This window comes from Saccoglossus kowalevskii, chromosome 12 (assembly GCF_978046115.1).
Source record: "Saccoglossus kowalevskii chromosome 12, keSacKowa6.1, whole genome shotgun sequence".
Taxonomy (NCBI): domain Eukaryota; kingdom Metazoa; phylum Hemichordata; class Enteropneusta; family Harrimaniidae; genus Saccoglossus; species Saccoglossus kowalevskii.
In genome coordinates, this window is record NC_140652.1 from 23,509,565 (window position 1) to 23,535,431 (window position 25,867).

A 25,867-nucleotide genomic window follows, 5' to 3' on the forward strand; every position below is an offset into this window, starting at 1 on the left:
ATTATCTTTCTTTAAGAGATTGCTTGTACATTTATACAGGAAAATATTAGATGTTTTTTTAGTGATTGTTGCATCTGGCTAATTATTGGTAGACCAGAGTTCAACTTATACTTGTATTTCACCGAAAGTGTGATGAAGGGGGTCAAATGTGACACAGTCTCGTTGAAAGACAAATACAAAGATATCTTGTCTAATACATATATGTGCTACTTTGAAGAAAACTTGTTTGGTTAGGCTTGATTAAAAGATGGCTGCACATCTCATGCCCCTTCTGTAGCAGATTGTATAAAGAATCTCATCTCTAGTTCATTCACCAATAACAAATAATGTTTTTAGAATCTTTATCCCTAACTGCACAACCAAACAGTTTTCATTTTAAAGCGCATCATTTTCCTCAACTTCATTTTCCCAATCTCTGTCAATTCCATGACACAAATGCTATACGTGAAATAAATATTGTACCTGTACATATGGCTAAAATCTTTTTCTATTTCCATATGAAAACACAAATTAATGAATTTATCATTATTTGACAGTGCCTGGTACACCTGCAGGAATCAACATAAAATCAGTGAATTACACCAGCATACAGATATCATTCAATGAATACCCGCAGGCAACGAACTACCTTGTCTCAATATCACCAGCAGATTCAGCTTCAGAGGTTTACACTAGCACCGATATTCGACAACATACATTCACAGGATTGATACCAGGACGTGAATACACGGTAATTGTTTCTTCTCAAGCTCCTGACAACCCAGAGGATCAGACCAAGACTGTAAGAACAAGTAAGTAATGGTGTAAATGCTGAATTTAATACAGTTTGAATTTATTTTATGGAAAACAACCATCACCAAATTTGTGGAACTCTTCTTTGTAACCTTTTCGTCATCAGTTCCCTCTTTTCATCACAAATTCAAAAAATAGTCCTGTTTAAATAGCTAAATTTTTCGAGTAGAAACTGAAATTTTACTTAAATTTTGTCTGCTGGTTCCAAAATTAGGGTTCATTTCCAGAAATTTAAAAAAAAAAAGTGCAGGCAAATTTGGGCGAGAATGTTTGGTAGTGAAAAAGGTAATGACAAATTTCTTAAAAAATTGTCTTCGTACATGTATGTAATATGTTCATTGTATGTTACCTGACAAAATTTCGAAACAATGGTCAGTGGCTGAAATAATGCTGTTTTGAAACCTTTGTTCTCAAAGCTTTATGATAGTATGATTTTTTATCTAGTTTTGTGAACACCAGTGTTAATCAAAGTCACATGCAATGAAATCTAATGATCTGAGCATTTGAACATTATAGCTTGAAAACGTATTTTTTAATTTTTTTAATATTATTTATCAAATTGGAATATGATTTAGTGTCAACTATAAATATTTCTAGTACACACAACAGTAGAACAGAATAGCACTAACACAATTGGGTTTTTTCATTGAAAAACAGCATTTTCAGGTCATGACATGTCATTTCCAATATATCCACCATCATACAGTATCAAACATCAATACTAAAAATTGACATGTGACATGTGAGTGAAGTAATTCTGAAGAATTGTCTATTGCCAAACTGTATATTTTCTCCTTATTCTGATTATATGCAAATTACAGATAAATTTATTTTCACCAGGAAAGTAATGTTCATCCATCATTTTAATTTCAGTTCATTAAATGTTGTTATATATTGGGTTTCCATGGTTACATCTACCGAGGGCTACTGATGTTGCATTGTATGATGGAATGCTTAATTAAAAACAAATCTGTTTATTTCTTTAAATGCCACCTTTTGCTGACATTTTGCTTTTTATTTTATTTTATTTTATTTTTACTTTTCCTGCTCTTCAACAGAACTTGGCATGTCCGGTGAGATCACGTATGATCAAGACAACATTACACCCAACATTGTAGTGTTTTCGTGGGTTGCCGCAGATGGCGACGTTGAGTACTACGACGTATCAATAGTATCACAGGACGGTTCAATAAGTTATAGTAAAACTGTAAACCCAACTACACATGGCACTACAGCTTCATTCTCTAGTCTCGCACCAGAAACTACATATACTATTAGTGTTGTCACAGCTGCTGGTTCCGGCGATAGCAAAGTAGTCAGTTACCCCCAGACAATTCAGATCAACACCTGTAAGTGATAAGGGAATTTGATTCCAGTACTAAAAAGAACATACTAAACATAACTCATCAATTTGATATATTTTCTTTACTGGTGAACTCTTGTGCAGTTTTCTAATGTACATTGATATGATGTAAAATACTGATTGGAGCCATTGTTGTGATTTGTCTCACTCCTCAAAAAATGTTTCAAAATGCCTGGTGACTTTGATCAGCAACTATTGTTATTTTACATCAGAGACAACTTTTGTATTCTTTCACAAAACATATGTAATCCCCCACAAATTTCTTTCAAAATTTTTGATCAAGACATGGAGTCAATGGGGAAGAAAGATTTCAGCTTTGTTCAAACATACATGAAATTGTGCACAACATTCTACCAAAGTGTTTGCATTTGGTGAAAACTACTAAAAAGTGTTTTTTTTTTCAATTATTTTATTGTAAAACTACATCTATTATTGATATTAGGGAAACTGCACACTTGCATTTTCGGTGCAAATTAAGTTTCTTTTTCATGCGCACATAATTGCTTGTCTCTTCATTTTGCAATTTCTTTATAGATACAGGTAGAACTGTTTAACATAGTGTATTGTTATTGGTAGTCATATGCCTGTAATTAATGTGGTATTTATAATGTAACATCCCTCCTATATTAATCTTTCCTCCCTCTAACTAGTGAATGGTATAACCCACGTATAAAAATAACATTGGAATGATACCAAGTAGAATCAACTTTTAGGGGTGTAGTTATCTTTTCATGGTGGTATCTTAGTATTACATAGTAATAACATTAGGTGTATGTAATTTTTGCAGTTCTGATTTTATTATATAATTTAATACGTATATTCAATGTAATAGATGTGTATGTATTCAGTATCGGATATTCAGTGTCATTGCATATTAGTTTTTGTACAATAGAATTAGACATAAAGCATGTATCTCTTAATATTCTCTCACCCCCCATATATCCCTGACATCATTTAAAAGAAGACTGAACTCTGATAACACAAACAATGCGCTATAAATTACATATCATTAACATGCTGTTTAAGATTCGGCGAAAAGCTGGCAACTTTTAAATGAAATTGAATCTGTTTTAAACAAGCGTGTACACTATTCTATCTAACATTGTATCTGTACCACATTTGCTGAATGGTAATTGGCGTTATTCATAAAGGTATACAAAACACTGAGTGTACTTTTTGTGGGCCTGAACTGAAACAAATGTTTGGCCTTGACATCTGTTTACAAAGACCCATTGGCTAGAAGATGGTGGCTTCAAAGTTGTTTTTACAGAATAAAATCATGTAAAGTCTTGGCTTGTTAATAAAAGGGATGGGGATGTGCTACCTTCTAATGTGAAAGCAAATTAAAGATGTATATTTTTTTGGTTTTAAATATCTATTCCAGGATCTTTTATAACTAATCTAGGCGGATGCACTTTGCTCATTCGCAAACAAAATAAATGAAAAAAAAACTTGATACAGTTTAACTGTTACAAAATCAAGATGTTAAACAGGTTAGAGTTTTGTGAAATGTTTAGAAATAAAAGTTTAAATTTTGATTAAGTAACATCCAGTTAACTGAAACATACTGAAACAAATTAACACCCCCAGATGAAAGTAGAATATAAATGTTATTTTTTAGGCACAATAGTGTTGTACTTACAGTTCCATTCCACACATTCACAGCTTAACAACAACTCTGTCATTATATACAACAGCTATGCAGCAAGATTGATTATAGGGATAAATGCTACATATGACATACCAGTAATAAACAATAGTATTGTTCACCATTTAACATCTGTACTAGTCAGCATAATGATGATTAGAGTAATGTCTTGGCATTTTTTTCTCTTACAGTACCCACTGTATTAACAGTATCGCAGCCGATTGGGGAGACGTACTTACTGCTGCAATGGTCACCTATTGTGGGTGATTTTGATGAATATAAATTAAGTTATTCTCCGTCAGGTGGAGATCCCGATTCCCCATTTACGGTGTCCAAAACGACACCGATTCAATTAATAAATAATCTCAATCCAGGCGAGGCATATCTTATTACACTGTATACTGTTGCCAGTGATGGAACCGAATTGGAGAGAGGCTCTATAGAGCAACGAACAAGTAAGTTTCTTTGATTTTTTACTGTAAACTTTTGTAAATCCCAAAAGTATACTTGTTGTAATGTTAAGGTTATTTGTTTCTGAACTCGTATATTTATTAGTCCTCGTTCGGACGCAGTCCGAAAACGGGGATTTATTTTTGACCTCCGTGCGTGCGTGCGCGCGTCCGGACCTGTATTTTAAGAATGCCTGGACCAATCACAATCAAACTTCAGATATACATCATACACGATATTATACATATGCACGTCAATTTGTTACACGATCTGATTCAAGATAGCCGAATGGCGGCCATTTTTGTTTACAGATGGATTTTGTTCAAACATGGTATATATGTTGGACATTATAGTACCTTGATGCACATCATTTTGTTTTTCAGATAAGATTCAAAATGGCCGACTGGCGGCCATTTTGTTTTAATGATTGTGGTTCTAGTGCTATATCTCCGATTTGCTGTGACTGATTATGTTCAAATTGTATGTACTCATTATACATGTATTCAAAATGGCTGATTTTGTTTTATTTATGCTGTTCCAGAGCAATATCTCTCAATACTCGTTTATTTATTTATATATTTATTTATTTATATATTTTTTATTTATATATTTATTACCTTTAACATCAAAGATGGAAGGGTAAGGTATATTAAGGGAAAATTGTCTGTCTGGCGTTGTCGTCCTTGTTGTCATCGTTAATAATTGTCATTGTTTGCATAATAACTTTACTAATTCTATTCTAAACTTTATTAAACTTGGTCACCTTATTCATCAGTATACAGTCTTCTCTGAGTATGAATGACAGATGTCCTGTATGAAAATATCATACACAAATTGAGAAAATAAAAAAAAAAAATATGTTCTACTTGACTGATCACTGATGACTAATACACTGATGTCAGTGAAAATATGCATTGTTGTCTGTGTTCAATGAAGCAAATCATTTATCCTGTAATAATATCCTTGGTATCCCATGGAAATACTAGACTAGGTTTCCAAACCAACTCACGGAGAGAGTTTTTGCACGGTCTGATACACATTTGCAAACATCAAATCTTTACAGAAAACAAGATGTCAGAAGAAAATCAATATAAGCACTCCTATGAATTGGGTGCCAAACTTTGATCAAGATCTGAATCTAATAGAAAATATGTTCAGTTCAAAGTTATCAAATCAAAAACAATACATAAAAAATACATAAAAAGCAAAACGTTGCCTCCACATTTTACAGAGAAAAATGTACTCAAGAATAGATACTAGTACTCTGTATTTGACAAAGAGTTCATTCGACAAATGAAAATTCACAGGAATTTGTTTCAGCTAATAAAATAGAATGACAGAGCTTTTATAGTAATTTAAAATGCACTTTAAAAACAAAATTTGCAGTATTTGAAGATGTAGATTCTCAGGAGGCAAAGTACTGTTGACTTCTCTCTCCACTGGACACCAACTAACTACTGTAGAATACTTTATTTTCGCTATTTTTGCTGAAGGGATGATTCCGTGAAAATAAAATCCATATTTCACATTAAACTCATCAAAAATTAGTGAAAATAAATTCCATACAAAACGCCCAAAAAGCCTTTTCAGCTAAAATTAATGATAGCTATTCATAGAGGGCGTTTTTGTTTACTTTTCAAATAATACAGTTGTCACTCAATGAATATAATAAGGCAGTTCATATTTGTCCCAGTGAATCATTAATTTTTGACAAACACCTGTACAAAATACTTGGGCAAAAGCTAGCTAAGATTTTCTGGTATCTTGCATGGTTTATGAATCTATTCACGTCTAAACGCAGCACCTTTTTTGAGATGAGGCATTTGTTTTTATACTAAAAAATCTGAATTACTTTGAATAAAGCTGGAATTTATGTCCCTTAAAATAATTAAACAAATTAGGCACCAATGTTTTTGTAAAATATGTACTATATATCTATCATTGACATTCGGTAAACTGACTTCCCACTGTTGTTTCAACCCCAAAACTTGTTTGTATTCAAAATGTATTATGACAATGCATATTCATATTGAAACACACTAGGATAAAAAGAATAATGTTATATAACAATGGGCAAGGTCACCAAAGTTCAACTACGTTTTATTTATATATTTATTTATTTATTTATATATTTATTTATATATTCTGTAATGTACTGTAGCAAGTATGTGGAATTCAATGCAAATGACACAGAGGCTTATTTCATGAAAAGGTGTTTCGTTTTTACTAATGTCTATTTATAATTAAACAACTAAAACAAATCTGCCTACTATTATTTTACAGAACCACAACCGCCATCATCCATCACAATAGACAGCGTATCAGAGACTACCTCCAAAGTCATTTGGACTGGACCGGCTTTGTCCAGCAATGTTTTTGATAAATACTTGCTAACATACTCGCCGGTCAATGGGCTTACTCAGTCACCAATGGAAGTGCCGTCTGACATCTCTAAGGTTGTGTTAGAAGGATTAACACCCGCAACAAGTTATACTGTAACAGTGCAGACCATAAGTGGGACTTTACATAGTTCTGTCCAACAGGAAGAGTTCACAACAAGTAAGGATACATTGATGTATTGCTTCATTTTAATATACATCATATACTACTAGTGTTCCTCGTGTTATTTTATTTTTTTGTTCACAAATTATGTTCTAAATACCATGTCTCAACAATGTTACACATACCATGTCTCAACAATGTTCCACATACCATGTCTCAATAATGTTCCACATACCATGTCTCAACAATGTTACACATACCATGTCTCAACAATGTTCCACATACCATGTCTCAATAATGTTACACATACCATGTCTCAACAATGTTCCACATACCATGACTCAACAATGTTCCACATACCATATCTCAACAATGTTCCACATATCATGTCTCAACAATGTTACACATACCATGTCTCAACAATGTTCCACATACCAAGTCTCAACAATGTTCCACATACTATGTATCAACAATGTTTCAATTACCGTGTCCCAACAATGTCCCACATAACATGTCCCAATAATGTTACACATACCATGTCTCAACAATGTTACACATACCATGTCTCAACAATGTTCCACATACTGTCTCAATAATGTTACACATACCATGTCTCAACAATGTTCCACATATCATATCTCAACAATGTTCCACATATCATGTCTCAACAATGTTACACATACCATGTCTCAACAATGTTCCACATACCATGTCTCAACAATGTTCCACATACCATGTCCCAACAATGTTCCACATACCATTTCTCAACAATGTTCCACATACCATGTTTCAACAATGTTCCACCTACCATGTCTCAACAATGTTCCAAATACCATGTCCCAACAATGCTCAACATACCATGTCTCAACAATGTTTCACGTACCATGTCTCAACAATGTTCCACATAGCATGTCTCAACAATGTTACACATACCATGTCTCAACAATGTTCCACATACCATGTCTCAATAATGTTACACATACCATGTCTCAACAATGTTCCACATACCATGTCTCAACAATGTTCCACGTACCATATCTCAACAATGTTCCACATATCATGTCTCAACAATGTTACACATACCATGTCTCAACAATGTTCCACATACCAATTCTCAACAATGTTCCACATACTATGTATCAACAATGTTTCAATTACCGTGTCCCAACAATGTCCCACGTAACATGTCCCAACAATGTTCCACATACCATTTCTCAACAATGTTCCACATACAATGTCTCAACAATGTTCCACATACCATGTTTCAACAATGTTCCACCTACCATGTCTCAACAATGTTCCAAATACCATGTCCCAACAATGCTCAACATACCATGTCTCAACAATGTTCCACGTACCATGTCTCAACAATGTTCCACATAGCATGTCTCAACAATGTTCCACGTACCACTCAACAATGTTCTACATAGCATGTCGCAACAATGTTCCACATAGCATGTCGCAACAATGTTCCACGTACCACTCAACAATGTTCCACGTACCACTCAACAATGTTCCACATGCCATGTCTCAATAACTTTTTATATGATAATTTTCAATAATGTTCATTATGTACCATGTCTAAAAAATCTTATATATTTGTGTTCACATTAGCTGGTACTAGTTTCGCTGGGTACATCATAGAAGTCACTGAAACAACTCTTTGGATAAAATGGAGTCCAGACATAGATGCAACCGGTTATCAGATAAGAGTAATTGGTACAAACTCTATTTTTCTGGAATCTGGTGATTTGAGCTCGACTACAAAGTCCTACACATTTACTGGTTTGGATTCTGGAATACGCTATTCTATTTTCCTGTCAGCAGTAGGCGGAAGTACAATTACACTCTATCAATACACAAGTAAGTGCTACTGCCCTCTACAGGTGAATTTGTACTGACTTTTGTTTTTATGCTGTTGGCCTGCTTAGATTCCATGGCACCAGTGAGCAGCACAAACATCAAAATTCACAACTGTGATCAGTTAGGTGTGAATTCTTAATGAATTTATGGCATAGTCATTGAATTCTCAGATTAGTATAATATTCTTTAATTTTGTGAAAATCGTGGAATGTTGTTGAAGGGAACATTTCGCTGAGCTCAGACACAACTTTTTTGTGAAATTTTGAATTCTGGCAAATATTTGGATCAACAAATTGAAAAAATATAAAGCAACAACATTTACTTAAGAAATTTAGAGGTATTTTTGGCTCCCGTGTGCGAAGCACAAAATGGAGTCTTTGCAGTTACCCTGTCTGTATGTCTGTCTGTCTGTCTGTCTGTCTGTCTGTCTCTCTGTATGTATGTATGTATGTATGTTGTTTCCTCAGGACGTGCCTACATCGAGCTCCGCAAAAACTGCTATTTTTTACCTTGGTTCAAGATAAGTGCTCACTAGTTTTGATTTAATATCCTTTGTAAATAGTTTATAGTACTACTTGGTGTCTTCTTGGCCGTTTTTGGCATAAATCTGCCGTGTTTCTGTTGGTTTTTAGTTTTTTGTGTTTTGTGTCACTCGCCAGGGGCTTGCCAAGATGGCCGCCGCCTTGGCGAGTGCACGTGTCAATCCCTTTGTTGGGTTGACACGTAAGCATGGTGTCAAGTGTGTGTCACTTGACGGGGTTAAAATTGAGACCTATGTTGAAAGTTTTTCTGGATTGGTTGGCCCTGAAAATGTAGTGGCTGCCTCTCGTGCGAATGGTAGCGTTGTTGTGTTTTTTTAACTCGCTTGACTGTGCGGAGTCTGTTTGTGTAACTAAGTGCAGCATTGAGAACCAGTTCCTTACTGATCAACCACTGGTTAAACCTGCCACAAAAGTCGTGTTATCTGGTGTTCCTCCTTTCATACCAGACTACTTATTGCAAGAGCAATTGTCAAGGTATGGAAAAGTAGTCAGTAAGGTCAATATAATTCCACTTGGCTGTAAAAACCCGAGCTTGAGGCATGTGAAAAGTTTTCGCAGGCAGGTATATATGTTATGTGATCACGATAAACTTGAAGGTGTGATAAATGTCATGTTTGAAGAACGAATGTACCCTGTTTATTTGTCCACGGGCGAAATCGTTTGTTACAAATGTCATAGAAAAGGTCATACTCAGCGCAACTGCAGTGAAAATATAATAACCGTGTCTGCACACACTGCTACCATCAACAATGCACCAAGCTGTGTATCACCCGATCAAAATAATCAAATTGAAAACTCGCAATCTGTTGATCAAAACAATGCACCAAGCAGTATATCACCCGATGAAAATAATCAAACTGAAAATTCACAATCTGACGATCAAAATAATCAAACTGAAAATTCGCAATCTGCCGATCAAAATAATCAAACTGAAAATTCGCAAACTGAAACTCAAAATGATAATAATAGTACGGATTTCAACTTAAACCAAACCGATGATACTACCACAAATGAAATGCAAACTGATAATGCTATTGATAACGAAAACAATTTAAACGATACTGTTGAAAAAGAATTAAATGATACTGATGGTAGCACGCTTACTGGTAATTGTTATTTAAATGAATGTACTGTAACTGAGGTTCAAACTGATGGCACGCGTGCTGGTAATTGTAATGTTAATGAGTCAAATAAGGTTAATGAAAGCGATGATGATTTTTCACGCACGTCATATATTGTAATAGATGAGGAGAGGGTACGATCCCCTCACTCTCAGCCACCTCCTTCAGGAGACTTTACATTCTCTCTTTCCCCTCCTCAGGATTTCGTCAGGTTTTCTGTATCTGACAATTTGCCGGGTTCGGGAGATGGTGACGTGTTTGATAAATGGCGAATCGAGTCACCTGGTGATAGAGACGATAATGAGTCAATCATGTCAGATATGTCTGACTTGTCTGCAGTCAGCTGTATGGAAGAAACGACTTCTGAAACAAAAGAGAAAAAAATATCAAGTGTAGCACTGGCACGTTTTGTAAAGGACACGTTTAACTCCAGAAAACTTGTAGAGCAAGCAACTGCCTTTTGTCCGGACCTTGGATTACTTGCGCGATCTTTAAACAAATATCGTAAAAACCCCAGCTTCTCCGCTTCCGAAAAGATACGGCTACAGCGCATGACTAGTCGTATCTGGAATCATGTAAAACAGACCGAGGGTACTAGTGCACGCGATGTAATAAATGAACCCTCTTGTTTAAAGCAGGAGATAATGTATAAGCGGCGAGGTATTTCCTCGCAATCTGATATTGATTCAATTGACTGAATTATTTGTTTTAACTATGTCTCACAATAAGGTTTATAATTCACACTCCGTGAATAAGCGTCACTTGCTTAGTTACTGCTCTAGTACAGAATGTGTTTCTCACTCTGGTCAGGTTGTGTCATTATCATCTGAACTCACACCCAATATGCGATGTAATGTCACGAAGAGGCAAACAATAAAAGAAATAAATATATTCTTTGTTCTCTACATTGTGGTATGTCATTTGTTTAACTTATTTTTAATGTCCAGCGGTTTACGGTTTTGTCCGTCACCGCGTTTTTACATCCAATTTATCAGCTATCTTAATGAACTCAGACTTTCATTTTCCACACGCGCCTGCAACTCGCGTGATCGCGATAGGCTTTGTCTGGTGCTGCTTACCTTTGTTTTGTCTACACGTTTGTATTGTCTTAAAGTATGGACTCACGCTATCATTTGATTTTGAGTTGCCTGCTACTATTGATTGCTTCTTTTAGCCAAGTCATGTCAGATTTTTCTACTCTTACCTGGAATGTTCGAGGATGTTGTGACACCTTGAAAAGATACCAAATTTTCGAATTTTTAAAAATCAATCATCAGAGTGACTTTTATTTTTTACAAGAGACGCATAGTGTTTCATCAGACGAAGCAGTATGGCAACTTGTCTGGAGAGCCCCCATTCTATTTTCGCACGGAGATTCACACTCCGCCGGTATCGCAATTTTGTTGAATCCTAATAAAAAGTATGATGTTTTACATGTCAATAATGCCATTCCTGGACGGCTATTGCATGCCCACATTAATGTAAATGGTTCTCCTGTACATCTTATCAACATTTATGCTCCAACAGACGGTACTGAAAGAGCAGAGGTCTTTCAAAGGCTTAAAAATGTATTAAATGGTTTAAATGATGATCCCGTAATCTTAGGCGGGGATTTCAATTGTACGATCAATCCCGATATGGATAGATGCGATAGTCGGGAGCTTCACTTGCCTTCATCTAGGCTATTACAATCAATTGTACGTCGCTTTAAACTTGTTGACGCGTGGCGCTTTCATAACAGTACGACTAGACAATACACATGGTCCAGAAATACTAGTAAATCGCGAATTGATACATTTTACATATCAAAGTCAAGTACATCGCGCATTATTTCTACAACAATTGAACCACACGGCAATATATCTGATCATTCTTTGGTAAAATTACGTTTATCCTTCAAACACTTAAGTAACCGTAATCCGGTGTGGTGTTTTAACTTAAACCTCCTCCAGGACGAGGATTATTGTAGCATTGTGCGTGACTACTGGGAAAAATGGCGCCATGCAAAGCCGCGATTTAAGTCTCTACAATCATGGTGGGATGTTGGGAAATTGAATCTCAAAGAACTTACAAAGCAATATAGTGGTAAAATAAGTAGTTCTTATAAGCAACAGAAATATACATTGTGTAAAGAAATTAAAAATATTGAAGAATTATTACACAACAACCCGAATCTCAATGATGTGCTCAATGATAAAAAATGTTTGCTTGATAAATTGCTAGCAAATGAAGCTAGAGGCGCTGCTGTCAGGTCACGTCATAACATTCTTAATGAGAGTGACGCTCCGTCGTCATTTTTCTTTGATATCGAAAAACATAAGGGTAATAAGAAAATCATGTCACACTTGGAGCGGCCGGACGGCACCGTAACTACACAGCAGTGTGAAATGCGCCAAATGGCTAAAGAGTTTTACAGTGATTTATTTTCACCCAATCCAATATCTGTTCAATGTCAAAATGAACTTCTAGCTGATCTTCCTCAGGTGGATGGCGCCCTCAAAAGTAAATGTGACTCCCCCATATCGTATGACGAACTGACAGCCTCTGTTAAACTGCTGGCAAATAACAAATCTCCGGGTATTGATGGATTGCCCGGGGAATTCTATAAACATTTTTGGTCAACTATGGGTAATGATTTGCATTAGGTGTTTTTAGCTTCCGTCGAGGATGGTGAACTCCCTGTTTCATGCAGAAGAGCCATCATCACTCTTTTACCCAAAAAAGGAAACAACGGGTTGCTAAAAAATTGGCGTCCAGTAAGTTTACTGTGCGCTGATTATAAAATACTCACAAAAGCACTTTCTCTTCGTCTAAAACCTGTTCTTGGTGGTATAGTACATGTTGACCAGAGTTATTCAATACCTGGAAGACAAATATATGATAATATCAACTTGGTTCGTGACGTCATCACATATGCAAACGAAAATAACATCACTCTTGGCATCGTCTCTCTTGATCAAGAGAAGGCGTTTGGCAGAGTGCATCATGGGTACTTATTAAACACGCTTGAAGCCTTTGGGTTCGGTCAACAGTTCATTAAGTACATTAGTCTCATATACACTCACACACAGAGTATTGTCCGTGTTAATAACTCTCTTTCTTGCCCGGTACAGTTCAAGCGTGGCATCCGTCAAGGATGCTCACTGTCCGGACAATTATATTCAATAGCAATTGAGCCGTTGTTGCACAAAATTCGAACCCGTAGTGGTATTCATGGTATGCGAGTCGATGGTTCGCAAGAAAAAAATACGAACCTCACTGCATATGCTGACGACGTCAGTTTTTTTCTAACACATAACTCTGATTTTTCAAAGTTACAGGAATGGCTCTCTATATACGAGGGCGCTAGTAACTCCCGCATAAACTTTTCCAAGTCAAAGGGATTATGGGTAGGTGCATGGAAAGGTAGAGAAGATTCTCCTTTAAACATCGAATGGAGAAATGACGGTCTCAAGATCCTTGGTACATTTATTGGCAACACTCCGGGGTACATGGATAATAACTGGTCGGGTATTATAGATGACGTAGAAACAAAACTGGGACATTGGTCAAAGTATGCACCTGCCATGTCCTATAGATGGCGTTCTCTAGTTATTAACAGTCTTGTTGCTTCCAAGTTCATTCATAGGTTGGTGTGTCACTGTCCGCCTAAACATATTATTGTTTCTGTCCAAAAATTGTTTCTCGACTTCCTTTGGCAGGGTCGGCACTGGCTACCTGCAGAAGTGGTCTACCTACCTCCCAGCGAGGGTGGACAGGGCTTGATTCACCTGCCATCACGGATTGAGTCTTTCCGTCTGCAGTATATCCAGCGATACTTGTACTTTAACAATAGTCATCCTTGCTTTCTCTTTACTGACTATTTTCTCAAGAAATTTCATAACCTGAAATATAATAAACAGTTATTTATCATTGATTTGCCACAAGGTATGTTACACCTGCCTACATTTTATCAAGATTTACTGAAAACTTGGTCCTCTATCACTTTTATTCGTAAAGATTTACCATCTAACTTTCAAAGTGTATGCGACGAGCCTTTGTTCTATAACAAATCTATACTGCATCCGATTCAAAATGTACCACTCAAACTCACACACTTTATTGAATCTGGTATCACAAAAATCGGTGACCTTTTACACAATAACATCTGGAGGTCTGTTGAATCCATGCATGTGAATGTAGGTATTTATTCTAAACGCTTGCTTTCCATCGCTCTTGACGTTATATATAGTGCAATACTGATAGCTTTTAAAGACACAATAAATCGCGGGTATATTCAAGATGCAGAATTAGTCACGCCCAAGTATTCTCTTGAGCTCTTGCATCGAGACGATGGGAATGATATTCTACTTAACTGTCCTCTGTACAAACTAGAGAAAGGCAGAATTTATAAGTTCTTGGTCCTGTCTAAAAAACTCGACAAGGACCCTTCTCTGCCTGGAACACTTTGGTGTGATTTACTGTCTCTCCATGGAGAAAGACCTAATTTCAGAGATTGCTATATTTCCCTCTAAGAAAAAAAGACGGGGACCTGCAGTGGAGGCTCCTCTACAGTGCGTACCCTACTGGTGGTTTTTTGTCGAAATCGGGCTTGCGGGACAATGACCTCTGCCCTTTCTGTAATGAGAAAGACGATCTTGTCAATATATTTTTAGAGTGTGAAAGGCTGGAACAACTCTTACAAATGGTAAAAAATATGTTGTCAAATTTATTTGATTATGAACAAATCTCCTTAGCCCATTTTGTACTTGGTCCGCCAAGGCGAAAAGCTATAACAAAAGAACATGGTATATTATGTTTTATCTTGGCAACACTCAAAGCAGCCATTCATGTTACCCGTGTCAAAAAAATGAAAGACCTACCTGAAACTGATGTCGTACAGTGCTTCAAGCATAAACTGAAAGGAAGAATAAGAGCTGAATATAAGTACCATCTCCTTTGTCACTCGCTCAAAGTATTCATCGCCCGGTGGTGCACCAACGATGTCCTAGCTACCATTGATCAAGACGAACTTATAATATCGCCAATTTTTACTTAAATGGACAATAATTTTCAGCTGTTTTTTTAGAATTTTTTAATATATGTAATAAACAATGAGATTATTTTCATAATAAAATCAGACATTTGATTTGTTCTCGAAATCGTTTTTCTGTATATATTCGATTATAATTCTACTCACCGTCTGTATATTTTGCTATATTTACTCGAATGACTAATGTTTACCTGTACTGTTAATTTATACCTCGTTTTTGTATATCGATATTTTGTACACGTTATATTCGATTGTGTTTTATACTTACTGATATATGATTTCGTTTGTATTTAAACTAGACAATGTTATCTGATTTTTTTAACCGAGAATAAAATATTCAAATGTATGTATGTATGTATGTATGTCACTTTTTTGTTCCACCGTTATCTCAAGAATCACTAATCAAATTTTGGTGAAACTTGGTACATAGATGCTCTGGGATAATGCGCAGAGTTGATTAGGTTTTGGTAAAAATCTATGAATATTAATTACCTAATTTGCATGATAATTAGCTGATTTTTAGCTCTTCCAAGACTGTTCCACTGATATCTGAAGAACCACTCATTGGATTGTGATGAAACTTGGCACATGGATGCTCTGAACTAGTGCGCAGATTTGAGATTTGATTAGTTTTGGGTAAAAATCTATGAATATTAATTATCTAATTTGAATGATAATTAACTGATTTCAAGCTGTTCCATGACTGTTCCACTGATATTTGAAGAATCACTCATTGGATTTTATTGAAACTTGGCACATGGATGCTCTGAACTAATGCGCAGATTTGATTAGTTTTGGGTAAAAATCTGTTAATATTATTAATTACCTAATTTACATAATGATTAATCAATTTTCGGCTTTTCCACTGATATCTCCAGTACTAATCATAACATTTCAATAAAACTTGGTACATAGATGTCATATGACACTGCACAGACCTGGTAGTGTTTAGGGTAAATCAGTACATATTAATTACCTAATTTGCATAATTAATTAAATTTCAGCTTTTGATATTTCGAGTAGTAATGATCACATTTCAATGAAACTTGGTACATAGTTACTTGAGGACTGTGCAGAGACCTAATTAGTTTTTGGGTAAATATTTGTGCATATTAATCACCTTATTAGCATAATTAGTTAATTTTCAGCTTTTCACCTGATATCTCAAGTACTAATCATCACATTTCAATGAGACTTGCGACATTTTCTAGGACTATGCAGAGACCTGATTAATTTTGGGATAAATAATTGTGCCTATTAATAACCTAATTTGCATAATTAGTTAATTTTTTGCTGTTCTGTGGCTGTTGCACTGATGTCTATAAACCACTCATTGGATTTCACTGAAACTTTTAAAGAGTACCCATCACATTTCAATGAACCTAGGACTATACACCATATTAGTTTTTGGTAAATATGTATGCTTCTTAATCACTTAATTAACATAATTAATTAATACTGGTATCTCAAGTATTAATCATCACATTTGAATAAAACTTGGTACATAAATGTTTTAGGACAATAGACAGCCTGATTAATTTTGGGTTAAAATCTATTCATAATCTCTCTAATTAGCATAATAATTAACATTTTTTGGGTTCTAATCACATTTCAATGAAACTTGGTACATTGTGCAGACCTTATTAGTTTTACACTTAAATCTGTTCATATCAGTTACCTGATTTACATAATTAGTTTTCAGCTATTCCTTCAATATCTCAAGTAAAAGTAATTTTGAATTAATTTTTAATGTGTCTTCAATACTCTCAGCACACGGGAGTTCTTTCTAAGCTTTCTTTGATTATGATTAAAATAAAATATATTTTAATGATTCATACTACTTATGTGATTTTAGGTTTATATGTGCTTATATTCAAACAAATATATAATACACATAGTAATGACTACCGTAAAATCTGTATTAGAAGCCGCATCCCGAATAGAAGTCGCACCTATTCTTTTTGAACAGTTAAGAACCAAAAATTCATCATTTCTCAAATGGGTAGGTACTCTAATAGAAGCTGCATCCCCTCTGCTGCATTGTACCATTTTAATAGAGGCCACAATTTCTAATAAAGATTTTACAGTACTTTGTTCATTTCATTTGTCTTTGAGACTGTTTTACTGGAATTTGTTGTTTCAAATAATCACTTAGCATTACGTAATATAATTAGTTATTCATTAACTAGTTCAAAAACAAATTAGTAAACAAACAAATAAATTAGTAAACAAAAAAATAATGTAGCTCCATCTTTATTTGTAACTGTTGTAGCACTGTCAATAGTTTTACAAAGACTTTGATAAAGCATTAACTTCATGTGATTGACAAGAAGTCACCAAAATTCCACAGTGAAGTTGGAGAAAATATTTTGCACACGTTGATCTGTTTCACATACTGTAGCACGTTCTACAATTACATGAGTTCTATATTTAGTAAGATATTGTAATAGTGAAACACTTTTGAATAAAATTATGCTGAATACAATGAACGCAACAAGCCATTTCTTTCTATACACAGAACCCAATGTACCTGGTGCGGTGACGGCCGGTACTCCAACCTCAAACAGCGTAACCATTGTATGGAGTGAACCAGATGGAGCCTTTGAAGGCTATGAAGTAACCGTAACTAAGACTGACGATGGCTCAGCAATCCTAGACCAGTTCGCTATTAATACAGAAACTGCATCATTAAAGTTAACGGAACTGTTACCAGAAACTGAATATTTGGTGGAAGTTGTTGCTGTGGTCGGTGCAGGGACATTGAAAGTTGTTAGTGATGTGGTATCTGTTACTGTGACAACTGGTAAGTTGGGCGATCACTAATATTTTAATATATATTTTCCCATTTACTTCGTTCTACATAAAATCAAACGTAAAAACAGGAAAAACGAAGCATATTAGTTTATATTATCATAGCCAAGACTGGGGTTGAAAATGGACTGGGTCTTTTTTCATTACAACTATCAAATCTTGGGAATTTGTACCTGTTTAGTAGTTAAATAGAATGCTCAGCTCAGTTTCTATGGAAACTACTCCAAGAAAAATAGCCAAAGGAAAAGAAAAACTGTTTCAGTTCCTTCTTTCTATAGAAACAAATTCCAACTTCTTTCATTTGTTGAATTCAAAATCATTTACCTCCTTGCATGGAATTTCATCTTTGCTTGTCCTCTACCCCAGACTACTCAGTTTTCAATTTCTAATATACATATTACCTGCTGTGTTGAACATTGTAGCTTCAATTGAGATGATTTTTGGAGAAACCTTAGCTCGATACTGACCAGTTGATTATCAGCAAATTATAATTATTAATCAGTCAGGTCCTGCTTCTCAACCCTGTTTGTAATGATCATTGATTGAATCATTCTGATTGATTGATTTTTGATTTTGTAACAGACCGATCTAAAGTAAATATTAATGAGACATACACAACCACTTCGTTGATCGTTGAATGGGAAGCGCCTGATCCATTACCATTACCATTGACATATAGAGTTACTGTGACTCCCCCGGAAGGAAATCCTTCATCACCGATAATGGTAGCCGCAACCGAGACTGCACTGGAGATTATCGATTTGACTCCAGGACAAGAGTACACCATTACTGTGTACGCAGTACAGAATGACTTGACTGAGGATGAAATTGGTACAGCAGTACAAAGAATAAGTAAGTTGTACCCTTGTGTTATATGGAATTCAGAATCAATGGGGAGACGCATGCATCTCTAAATCATTATTTTTTGTTCTTATCTCACCAATACGTCATTCGTCTTTGTAGATTTAATCTTCTGAACAGCATCTTTTGTCACCTTTTACAAAATAAGGTTTTACCATTTGTTTCAAATAGTTTGACCAATATCTGTAGTCAATGGGTAATTATGTACATTTTGTTCAAAAATAAATATGAAATTATAGAAAAAATTGCAGAATTTTGAAGGGAACAGTTCTGATTATCAAATAGGTAATCTTTTAGGAAACTATTTAGTGAATTAGACATTCATTACACATGTACATAGTGCTGCAGTGTAGTCCTAGGGCTAGACAAGTTCCCCTTTAATACTATCATTGTATTTTACAGAACCAACTGCACCAACTGGTCTGACTGCTGGTGATACCACATTTAGCACTATCGACTTCACATGGAACTTTTCTCCTGGAGATGAGAATTTATTTGATGGCTTTGAGATTGAATATTCCCCAGTAGACGGTCAAATACCATCACCGTACTACCACGACGATTATCTACCGTTTGAACTGACGTTGACTGGATTGAATCCTAACACAGCGTATACAATTAATGTGTACACTGTCAGCGGGATTGGTAGCAGACCGCAAAGAAGTAATCCCACCTCTGCCACCTTTTCTACAAGTAAGTCTTCATTTCAGTTATTCCTTCTATGACATTTCTAATAGCTTTCATTGTGATCATTGTCTGAATCCAACGAAACAATGACATGAACAACCCAAAGCTTGAAAAATGCCACATGGTTCTATTGTATTGGAATAGTTGAACAGACATTGCATTCCATTCCACTTGACACATATTATGTGATGAATATGAGTTAAGTTTGAATAAACAATGTAATTACTAATGAATTTAAAATTTACATTTATATTTCAAATGTTTATTTTTTATTTAATTTTTACGACTACAAGTAAGTCAGTGTTTAATGATTTTTATAGTTAACTAGCAAAGCATGCGCTTGGCTGATATGTCTGTGTCTTTGTATGAATAAGGAAATCGTTTGCGAGGGAAATGTGCAATGCAGTAGTTGCATGCTAAATTGCATGGCAAATATTTAAAACAATAGAAAATGATTCTAAGCTTGTCTGCCAATATTCAACTTTTTATTATTTAACCCTCTGAGCGCATCATTTTTCAAAATGTTGATGAATCATTTTGCTGTTTTTTTCTATCTATATTTTTTTTGGTAATTTTGGATCAAATGGACATACTTAATAATATTAAAAAATTGTAGAAAAATTGTGTTTGGGAATACCTTTATGGCAAAGGTTGACTCAAAGGGTTAAAAGGTATTTCCCGCATAAATAGATGGCTAAATTAGCATAAAGTATATAATGTAATTTCGCAATGATTTTTTTTGTACATTATTACTTTTGACATTATGCGATTTTCAAATTGCTTTTATTGGCTAACAACAAGCTGAAATAAAGCAATCTGCGGTATTTAGAAACAGTGCTTTGCTAATTACTGTATGCCTACTGTTTTGGTTCGATAATTTGTATAATGTATGCCTATTGTGTTGGTTTGCCAATTTGCATACTTGTATGCCTACTTGTGTTGGTTTACCTATTTGCAAGTTGTATGCCTACTGTATTGGTTTGCTAATTTGTGTACTGTATGCATAGTGTTGTTTGACAACTTTTAGTATCAGTATCTGTCCATACCTTTTAAAACATCACTTGCTGAAAGCCTTCCTGGATTTCTAGAAAGAAATCATCAGCGGATTGTGTTGAACATGGCTATTTTACCATGCTAGGCCGCAGAAATGTCATGCATGAACATTCAAGAAAACAGTAGTCGCAAATATTAAGTTTATTTACTATTGATAATAGTGAGATGTGTGTAGTTCTACAAGATGTGATATTACCGGTATATCAAAGAGTATTTGTATTTTCTCATGTCATGCGCAAAAAATACATATTTTCCTAATTTCGTTGGCGAGATTTAAAATTCTTAAATTCACTCGATGAAGCAGTAGAATTAAAATTCTCACAATTGAACATTGAGAGAATCTTGCTCGAGTTTGACACTTTCTATCAACTTAATTACTGCTGAGATACAGTGTATCATATCCAGCTACGTGTATATCAGTGCTCAAGAATTCTGTATAATTCGTCCACTAATTGCTTTTCCTTGATTAAACTGTAGTTTATTTTCTGTATTATTGTGAAAAATAAATGTACCAACAGTATGAAAATTATACAGTAATATGCAAATTAAGTCAATATGCAAATTAGATGCCATGTGAACATTTTAGGCTTACAATTTATGTTACTATTTTCATCAGATGATGCACAGCCCGGTGACATCATTATCAAAGAAGTCTCAACTGACACAATTAAAGCCATGTGGATTGCGTATGGGACAGCGCAGGGGTACAATATTAAGATACAAGAGAGTGGATCCGATGATGAGTTAGCCATACAGTGTTATGCCGCCAATGATGGAACTGAGCATGTGTTTACTGGACTCACTGCTGGACAGTTGTACACTATTACACTAGAGATCTTAGGATCTGATAATAATCCAAATGTGGAAATTAGAACTTGTAAGTAAAAGAAAGTATTCTGATCGTATCTGAGTTTAGTGAGTTTACATTTGTATGCATTCTGATATTTATGCTGTACTAAGCACATTACTGACTTCGATTGAATGGCATAATTATTCCTGTCAGAATGTTGGTCCAACATTTTGCTCGTTTTTAGCTCCACTGTTAACTTGTAGACTAAGCGTAGATGATCATATTACCGATTGTCTGTCAATGTCAATTTTGTTTTCTTTTTTGTCTAAAAAACAATCAGCTGTATGGCTTTCTTGTTTACCACAAATGTACCATGGGTGGTTATCTGTTTGAGATAGAATCTTTTAATTTAGAATTGTATCTTCAGTTTTGGTGAGTATGTTTTGTCAATTTTGGTAAAAAATGGTTACTAAAGTAGTGTGGATAATATGGCTTCTACTCCCACAAACAGGACTTCTTTACCCACTATGGTACAGATTGTGCATCACTATCAGCAAAGCGTGCTGTAATTTTTCGATCACTCCTGTCCAAATGGGCATACTTTTGCTTTGTACAGTTACATTATTAAAAATGGTGCATTTTCAAGTTATTTCTTACTTGTCCAAGTTTGGTAGCGTTGAAGCCTATGTTTGTAAGGGAAATCATGCAATTTTGTTTTCAGAAATTGAATCCGTGTGCTTTCAAACATTGTAAAGCATATTTTTTGACAGACCCAGAAAGACCTGGCAATGTGTATGTAGGAAGTCTGACTGCAACTTCTATCAGTATAGCTTGGGACCCCGCATCCAGTGGTATAGTCCATGGCTATTCAGTCATGTACTACCCCTCTGAAGGCATACCAATGCCCCCTATAACTTACACAAATGATGATGATCTGATCCTTCATATGACTATGCTTAGACCTGAGACAACTTTCAATATTGTGATCACATCATTTGCTGGTGCAGAGGAAGACCAACAGATCAGTATGCCAAGATATACAACACAGAGAACAGGTATGAACCATTTCACCTTGATTACCTTTAACCAATCAGTGTTCTCTATCTAATTACACATTTGAATAATATCACTATTGAAAAAGCATATCACATGATTACTTTTAACAAATTAGTGTCCTCTATCTAATTACACATTCGAATAATATCCCTATTGACAAATCATATCACATGATTGCTTTTAACCAATCAGTTTAACCAATCTAATTACACATTCGAATAATATCACTATTGACAAATCATATCACATGATTACTTTTAACCAATTAGTGTTCTCCATCTAATTACACATTTGAATAATATCACTATTGACATATCATATCAAATGATTACTTTTAACCAATAAGTGTTCTTCATCTAATCACACATTTAAATAATATCACTATTGACAAATCATATCACGTGATTACTTTTAACTAATTAGTGTTCTCCACCCAATAACACATTCGAATAATATCATTATTGATAAATCATATCACATGATTACTTTTAACCAGTTAGTGTTCTCCATCTAATTACGCATTTGAATAATATCACTATTGACAAATCATATCACATGATTACTTTTAACCAATTAGTGTTCTCCATCTAATTATACATTTGAATAATATCACTATTGACATATCATATCACATGATTACTATTAACCAATAAGTGTTCTTCATCTAATCACACATTTAAATATCACTATTGACAAATCATATCACGTGACTACTTTTAACTAATTAGTGTTCTCCACCCAATAACACATTTAAATAATATCACTATTGACAAATCATTTCACATGATTAAACTTAACCAATTAGTGTTCTCCATCTAATTACACATTTGAATAATATCATTATTGACAAATCATATCACATGATTACTTTTACTAATTAGTGTTCTCCATCTAATTACAAATTTGAATAATATCACTATTGACAAATCATATCACATGATTACTCTTAACCAATAAGTGTTCTTTATCTAATTGCACATTTAAATAATATCACTATTGACAAATCATATCACATGATTACTTTTAACCAATTAGTGTTCTCCATTCGAATATCATTATTGCCAAATCATATCACATGATTACTTTTACTAATTAGTGTTCTCCATCTAATTACACACTCGAATAATATCACTATTGACAAAAAGTGCTACTACTCTTAGAATAACATCAAACTCCATCAAATTGGTGTAAAGAAAAAACAAACAAACAAATGTTCCCAAAATGCATGTTGCTTGTAAAATTGTATTGGTGACATTTGCCAAACTTTTGCCAACCGGTGTCTGTTAGTACACACACCTTAGGCACATTGTACATGTTATTCTTCTGAAATATTTATATTAAAATAAATTTTGTGTGTGTTTTATAGACATCCTATCGCCATTAGAGGTAATCATCAGAAAGTATACAACAAGTGAGATAGACATCATGTGGGGAAGAAAGGAGAACGATGAGAGCTCAATATACTTGATAACACTCAACGACAACAATGGTAATGAGGAAACTACTGCCCATTCACCCACAGATCCTTTGGAGTTTTCATTCACATCACTTACTCCAGGTTCACTGTATATGATAGGGATCTCTCTCACTATTGACGGTGATGTAACCACTGGCGAAATATCACAGAGAACAAGTATGTATTATTTTTGCATTTATTAGTCCCCGTTTGGACGCAGTAGTATTATCCGTGCGTCCGTGTGTCCGTCCGGACCTGTGTCTTAGACATGCCTGGACCAATCACAATCAAACATCACACATACATCATACATAATATTATACATATGCACATCAATTTGTTTTACGATCTGATTCAAGATGGCCGAATGGCGGCCATTTTTGTGCAGAAAAATCATCAAAAACAAGCATTTCACGACTGTTACAGTTGGATTGTGTTCTGACTTGGTATATACATTAGACATTATGGGACCTTGATGCAAGTCATTGTGTTTTTCAGATAAGATTCAAAATGTCCGACTGGCCAAAGTGTCAGAAATAAGTACAACACGTAAAAAACAATCCTAGTAAAAAATATAATAATACTCGAGGATTTAGAATGATTAGTAAATTTCATTTATATTGAAGGCGCAACTTCTCTGATTTTGACACAATAATCAAATATTGTCTTAATCTTTGCTTGAATTTTCCTTATAACATATTATTGAATGGAATTGTTGATTCTCTTTCACAGCGTAAATCACCACTTATTTCTGTATTTATTTATTTCCTTAAGTTCTTTATTTTTTGTTTGTTTATGAGTATCGGTAATAAAAATGTTTAAAAAAAGTTGAAGCATAAATGCAACAGTATTTGATACATCATAAAAATGGCCTGCTCTCTAAAGTAACTGTTTTATCAAAATTTTGACATAACAAATGCAGGTCAATAATCACATTATTGTTTTTTACAGAACCACTGGCACCACTTAATCTAACCGTGACTGACATGTCCGTTTCTACTATCGACTTATCCTGGGATGCACCGAGCACTGGTTTATTTGACAACTTCGTAATCTCATACTTCCCTGTGGACGGCTTGGATGCCTCGCCTCTAACCCTTGCATCACATGTTACTACTATGGCGTTCACTGGACTGTCGCCGAACCAGCAATACACGTTTGAGTTGTTCATTACGTCTGGTTCTGATGACGATATGACACAGAGTGACTCTGTGACTGAGTCTGTCACAACTGGTATGTATAGTGTATTATACATCTTAATACTGAGTTGTTGGTGAGGGCTTTTCTCAGATTGATGATGTAGTCTCAGTTTTGTGCTATTTGTTCTGATTTCGAAACATATTTTCAACCTAAATTTGAAATATATGTGCGTACTGTAACACCTAGTGCATCTTCTGATTTATTCCTTTCAGTATATGAGCCATTATACTTATTGACATTTTGCGCATGAACACAGAGACTTGAAACAAGTCACACGCAACCGAAGATAAAGTAACTGTGCTTATTAAAATATTTATTATTTTAAATTAAAAGAGACTGCGAGCAACGCAGCAGATCGTAAGCAAGAGCTTTTCAGTGTCTGGCATTTTTTATCAGACATTCGCATGCTCTGTGGCAAATATTGAAAAGTATGATGTCAAAGTCGATATCTTGAAAAAAGGCAAGGCGTTAACTGTAATGCTATGTTTTTGTTGACAGATTCTGCTAGTCCTGGTGAGATCGTTATAAAAGCTGTGAGCACCACATCTATATATGTCACGTGGGGCAGTGCAGAGGATGGGACGGTTTTCTCAGGTTACTTAGTAAGAATAGAACCTGAAGATGCTGAGCTAAACGTGAT

The 25,867-nt window shown here is 34.9% G+C and overlaps 1 protein-coding gene across 1 annotated transcript; it reads left to right on the plus strand.

The window, feature by feature from the left end:
- Nucleotides 1-1,923: 1,923 nt before the first annotated feature.
- LOC146735650 (fibronectin-like) lies at nucleotides 1,924-24,764 on the plus strand. Its single transcript, XM_085505981.1, has 11 exons — nucleotides 1,924-2,141; nucleotides 3,995-4,258; nucleotides 6,537-6,812; nucleotides 8,370-8,618; nucleotides 17,832-18,116; nucleotides 18,707-18,976; nucleotides 19,388-19,678; nucleotides 21,342-21,602; nucleotides 22,286-22,570; nucleotides 23,938-24,204; nucleotides 24,760-24,764. The coding sequence occupies exons 3-11, from the start codon at nucleotides 6,683-6,685 to the stop codon at nucleotides 24,762-24,764; spliced, it is 2,043 nt and encodes a 680-aa protein (XP_085362107.1). The 5' UTR covers nucleotides 1,924-2,141; nucleotides 3,995-4,258; nucleotides 6,537-6,682.
- The last annotated feature ends 1,103 nt before the right edge of the window (nucleotides 24,765-25,867 follow it).